We start from the raw sequence: 6555 nt of genomic DNA, 5'->3' as shown, positions 1-6555 counted from the left end.
CTAAGTTGCTGGCGCCTTCCACAGTGAATAGATTATTTGTATTCAGTGTAGGCTAATTAACTTTTGGAAACGTCAGTGCATGTTGCAGAATGGTGAAATCAATTTATTTGAATGACATTTGTTGTTTGTTATTACGCAGAAGACCGACTTCTCTCCCAACCTTACAATCAATTGCCATGCTTGACAGGACAGTGTTTTTCAACTAGCTACATGTTCTGCAATTGACAACTTAGGCCTAATGTCGGTTATTTCATCGCTTTTCTATAAAAACATTTTTTTGAGTAAGAATTTAAATAGATATTAAGAACAGTAGGCCTTTGCTTTTATCAGTTACCCCAGAACCAAATTCGTGTTTTTGATGGTATATATTTTAGCATTTCTGAGCAAGGACAGGAAATTCATTGATTAAAAGCGTTGTCACTATGACCCTTAATGTGTTTGTTAAAAATGCATTGACTGATGTGAGCAATGCCACGAAGCAAAACGAGCCCCCGCTGGATCCCACAACAGCCCTAGGGCAATTCGTTTGTGCTGCATCACTCCGCGCAACACCAGTTGCAGCGAGCAGTCAGAAAACTGCCACTGTAGTGTAACGTTCTCAACCAAACGATCTATAAATTTGCATGCTTGCCATTCTTTGAGGTCATAGATGCATGCCTTTCTGTCTGAGTGTTGAGGACGTTATGCGAAGTGTACATTCAGATTTCATCCAAGTTGTCCCATACACATATTGAAAGTTTCACTATGATGTTCATAATAATATATGTCTTACTTGAAATATTCCCTATTCAGAATATTCCCAAAATCAAGATATTTCTAATGGTTAGCACATGTCGTAGGCAAGGTCCGGGGTCCGATTTAACCTCTTTCAAATATCAATCAATCAATAAAATGTATTTATAAAGCCCTATTTACAACAGCAGTTGTCACAAAGTGCTTTTACATAACACCCGGCCTTAAACCCCAAGGAGCAAACCACAGTAGTGTTGAATTTCAGTGGCTAGGTTAATATTACTGTTATACATTGTGTAGTGCAAAAGAAGTGTTCCAAAGGTCGTTGATGCCATGCCCTGGAATGCAATTTTATTTTTATTAAATTCCTGTCAACAATCATAATTCTTGTAGTTGTTTTTCTTATTTACAATATGTGCAAATGCCCGTATCACTAGCTGTCCCTATGACAGTGAAGGAATGTGTGTGAGAAATGTCAGTTATCACCTCCATAAATCTCGATGCCTAAATGTGCCTTTTAAGCGTGGATATAAATCATTATAATATTTTGCATTACGTAATTACTCGAGAAGTGCTTTCCCAACATTGCACTTTTTCTTTTACATTTTATTAAAGCAATCAGTAAAATGCACGCTTTAGCTTGACATGCTCCGGTTACCAAATTACGAATCATTAATGTTCATGATCAGAAACAGGTAAGGGCTACATTTTCTAAATTGCCCACCGGAGCTGAAGCGCTCTCACTGTGCCACCTTCAATATGCGCTTTCACTGGCTGAGAACACGGAAGAAATGGGAGGGATCTAGCGCGCGAGGCAAGCTCAACCAATGTTAGGCCATACAGATGGGGGATTGACGTAGCCTACCCATCCAATCAGCACAAATAAAACTCTTGCGTAGCAAACCCAGCCTGCTGGCTATATAAACAGCAATGACAGCTTTTAATCCAGTCCCTTCGCTCACCAACCGCCTGAGAAGGAATAGAACGAATATTCAAACCAACCGCTCAACGAACGTCTCGCACGAAGTGACAACATGAAAGCAATAAGCCCAGTAAGGTCTTTCCGGAAAAATAGCGCAAATCTGTCTGAACACAGTCTGGGAATCTCTCGGAGCAAGACTCCCGTGGATGATCCATTAAGCCTGCTTTACAACATGAACGACTGCTACTCCAAGCTGAAGGAGCTCGTGCCCAGCATCCCTCAGAACAAGAACGTGAGCAAGATGGAAATCCTGCAGCATGTCATTGACTATATTCTGGACCTGCAGATCGCACTTGACTCCAATGTCGCAATAACAAGCCTTCATCACCAGCGACCGGGTCAGGCGACGTCCAGGACTCCCTTAACAACTCTGAATACAGATATCAGCATATTGTCATTACAGGTAATAATATTGTTTGAAATAATAAAAAAAGGTCTGATACTAGAAGATAAAAATGAACCAAAATGTAGGATGCATTATGTTAGGTTGATTTAACCAATTGGCGTGCGCATTTGAGTGCGTTTTCCAGACGTAATTGTTGTCTATTGAAAAACTGTTAATTTGATTACCAAAAACGTGTACTCCATTAACACTGAGAGGCTATGCATTTTTGCTTTAGATAATAGTTTCACTATTTCGATTGCGACGGTGCCTATTAACATTGGTTTGTTTTCAGTCTCCGGAGTTTCCATCAGAGCTGACGACAGATGACAGCAGGACCCTTCATCGTTAAAGCAGTAAGTAATTACGCTTCTATGCCATGTTTGCAATATTATAGTCTCTTGTGGCAGAATATAGTGCTATTGAAAGTGCCTCCCCCCTAAAGAAAATCTATATTTAAACGAAAGGATTTGCAAATATATATTTCTTATACAGTATAGACAGTCCTTTGTTATTACAAATTATTACAAATAGCACAGCTGCAGCGACCCTCTCACGTCTCCAATGCTGAGCATCTGTAATATAAAATAAATGGTTGTTTGGATTACTGCTAGATGTCTGCACATAATTGGTGCAAGAGGCTAGGCGCCAACTGAACTGCAATTACGGCGGATTCTCTCGGATTGTAGACTGAAGTTGTGCGAGAAAGTGTCCAATGTAGTGTGTGTGTGTGTGTGTGTGTGTGTGTGTGTGTGTGTGTGTGTGTCAGCGGTGTGTGTGTATGCTACATCTGGAGCCCAGGGTTCGCTCAGTATTGGAGTGTTTGGTTAAATGTTAAAACTGCGGCTTCCTCCCTGGCGCCAGTCTGTCCGGATCTCTGCCCTGTTTGCACTTTCTAAACACGCCTCTTTTTCTCAATCTTTTGCAGGTGTTTGGTTAAGACACCAAATACACAGGACCTGGGAACCGGACGTTTTCCTCAATTTTTGTTCTCCGGTTCTGGATTTTCTTCTTTAATTGAATCAAGAGACTTTGCTTATAAAGGACAATCTATGTGATGTGTTTTCAGTTCGGACACTCATATTATTTAATTTATGACTTTTATTGGTCCTTTCTTGAAATGGAAGGCGCGCTATATTCCCGACACTGGGGGAAAAAACAAATATGAGATTATTGTCACGTGGATTTCCCCCTAACCCCCCTGAAGTCTTCGCTTTTTCGCGGAGTTGGAGCTGAATAGAAGACAACTTGGTTAGTTACTGTATAAAGTTTAGTCTGTCTTGTCAGAATTGTTACTCTTCTTGGCACATGAAGGACTGGACGTTGTATAAAAATATGAATTGAACACGTGAAACTTTCTGTGAACTCTATCGGAGTTTTATCTTGTATAGTTGCAGGAATTGCACATTTCTGCAAAGGTGTAATGCTGTACTTAATTATGCTGAAACTTTTTATAAAAGTAATGTAAATTGTACCTTTTTATACAAAATAATAAATCAAATGCATTATTTGAGAATGTCTCCCTGCTATATGTGAACAGACTGAGAAATTATTGACTTTGATAAAGTACAGTCTGACATTAGTAAGTCTGGTTGGAAGTGGTTGGGCAGTGCCAGATTGTCATGCCCACCTACAATCCTAAAATGAATGTCAATACCCGTGGGTGAAAGTGCTTAATTGAAGGTCACATGCAATGGTAATTATGTCAATCTTGTGAGTTTGTATGTCCATTGCTTGAATGTAAAGAATAGTGAGCTCTTCACTCTCATTTCTGAGGCAAAACATGGCTAAACCAAAATGTTCTGCTGAAGTTCACACTAGTTATCCTTCCTCATCTTGAAAGTGTTCAGGAATTTAAACCTATCTTCCTCAGAAGGCTGATGTAAATTCCCATAGGACATGGTTAGTGCTATTCTGGATCCTTGTGAACTAAACTTAACCCCTTCCCTTGCCTTTGACATTCAAACCTCAATGTGGTGACATTTTAAGGTAAGACACTCCATGGATCCTGTTTTGACATGTCCTAAAGGCAGTTATCTGCATAATTGCTTAAAAGCTGTTCATTTCAATCTTAGAGCCAATTATCTCTTAGACTTCCTTGGATTCTTCATGAAGCTCCTCCCCACCAAGCTGTTAACCTAAAAAAGCACCGCATTTTGCACAGGTGCCTCCATTCCGATTATTGCATTGTGTTACATCAAATCATTTTCACATTCTGTATCTGTCATTTTAATTGTAAAGACCAATCAATGGATGGGGGTTGTCAGTGTAGATGCTACCAAATTGCCATTTTAAATGGGCTGATCAACAGACTATTTTGTAGGGAATAAAATATAACCTAGAAATTATTGAAATGGCTTTGTCTGTTACAACAACATAAAGATCAGTCAATATAAAGATCACTCAATGAGACATTCATTTTTTTTTCTGACTGTGAAGTGACAACTGTACAACCTGAAAACATCAAATTCTCTGTCAATTGAATTGGATTAACTTTTGACCTTACAAAGCTAAACCATTAGAATTGCATCAAAAACATCAAGACTTGGCCACAAGCGTGTCTTATTGTTCAACTCCATTTCCTTCACATGGGAAGAGTAGACTGGCATGTTGTTGGGTCTCAGTTAGTCCAGCATAGGAATTCACTGGAATAGAGAGTAGGCTGATATAGTACATTGTGATTGTATCAAGTAAACTTGGTCTTAAAATCAGTGTTTTCCCACAACTGACAGTTCATGCCCTGGGTTCAGTGACGCACAATGTGATCCTAATGTGGATTTGTATGGACAGTCTGCCACCTACTGGTGAAAATTGTCCAGAGAAAACACCCATCAACCAAATTACATTTCCTTATTTACCAGGTGACTATGTCTAGAAACACCATCTTATCATCACTAATAACCTGGGAGCTATTGGGGTTAACTGCCCTGCTCAGGAACAAAATTAAAAATGTCTTCTAAACTTTACCCTTGGACAGCTTAGGAACAAAATTACAAACGTCTTCTAAACTTAACCCCTGGATGGCTCAGGAACAAAATTACAAATGTATTCTAAACTTAACCCCTGGATGTCTCAGGAACAAAATTACAAATGTCTTCTAAACTTAACCCCTGGATGTCTCAGGAACAAAATTACAAATGTCTTCGAAACTTAACCCCTGGATGACTCAGGAACAAAATTACAAATGTCTTCTAAACTTAACCCCTGGATGGCTCAGGAACAAAATTACAAATGTCTTCTAAACTTAACCCCTGGATGGCTCAGGAACAAAATTACAAATGTCTTCTAAACTTAACCCCTGGATGGCTCAGGAACAAAATTACAAATGTCTTCTAAACTTAACCCCTGGATGGCTCAGGAACAAAATTACAAATGTCTTCTAAACTTAACCCCTGGATGTCTCAGGAACAAAATTACAAATGTCTTCTAAACTTAACCCCTGGATGTCTCAGGAACAAAATTACAAATGTCTTCTAAACTTAACCCCTGGATGGCTCAGGAACAAAATTACAAATGTCTTCTAAACTTTACCCTTGGACAACTTAGGAACAAAATTACAAATGTCTTCTAAACTTAACACCTGGAAGGCTCTGGAATTGGACCTGGCAATCTTTCGACTATTGGTCAGATGCTCCAGCCACAAATTTTCCGTGCCAAGTGCCAACCCATTTGAATAGACACTTATTACATGGTAACCCCACTAACATCGCCAAGCTCCTCCAAAAACACTGTTTGTAAAGTGATCTAACCTTGTCTAAACGTGACCTCACCCTGTGTCAGACAGCACCACCAATCAAAATACAGTTCTTAAAGTGAACTCACACTGCATCAGACATCATCACCAATCAGAATCACCAGGAGGTTCAGATGTGCAGCAGGTCATTTGGGTAGGAGGGGGGGGGATGTCCTGCTCGCTCTTCTATTAATATGTAGTTTCTCCTAAACAAATGATCAGTTTGCAAGGTGGGACTTAAGGTGGAAGAAAACTTCAATAAATGACCAAGAAACCTGTGGCATTTTAACCCATTCTGTATTGTGTGAACTTCATTACTTTAAATGAGACATTGAAAAACAGGCCAAACTGTAAGCTCAGGAAACATAAGGCTCATAGAAAAGAATAATGAAAATATTACGTAGAATTTTTCTTTACCGTTTCCAGCTAGAATAGTAATTTACAGCATTAACAATGTCTGACAATGTTCTGATCAATTTCATGTTATTTTAATGGACAAAATATTTGCTTTTCTTTCAAAAACAAGGACATTTCTTAGTGACCCTAATCTTTTGAACGGTAGTATATGTGTGTGTGTGTGTGTATTATATATATATACACAAAATCAAATTTTCTTATATAATATATATATACACATACACACACATATACATACATATACATACACACACACGCACATATACACACACATACACACAGCTCCAGAAAAAATTAAGAGACCACAGC

General features: G+C 38.9%; 1 protein-coding gene across 1 annotated transcript; it reads left to right on the top strand.

Annotated features, from left to right (window-relative positions):
- Positions 1–1679: 1679 nt before the first annotated feature.
- Positions 1680–3606, top strand: id2a (inhibitor of DNA binding 2a). The gene is given in 3 exon segments (NM_001308062.1): positions 1680–2117; positions 2392–2452; positions 3025–3606. Coding segments are annotated over 2 exon segments (408 nt in total). The 5' UTR covers positions 1680–1766; the 3' UTR covers positions 2449–2452; positions 3025–3606.
- Positions 3607–6555: the final 2949 nt, after the last annotated feature.

This window comes from Esox lucius, chromosome 15 (genome assembly GCF_011004845.1).
Source record: "Esox lucius isolate fEsoLuc1 chromosome 15, fEsoLuc1.pri, whole genome shotgun sequence".
Classification (NCBI taxonomy): Eukaryota; Metazoa; Chordata; class Actinopteri; order Esociformes; family Esocidae; genus Esox; species Esox lucius.
The sequence above is the reverse complement of the archived record's forward strand: the minus strand, read 5'-3'. Positions and strand labels throughout refer to the sequence as shown.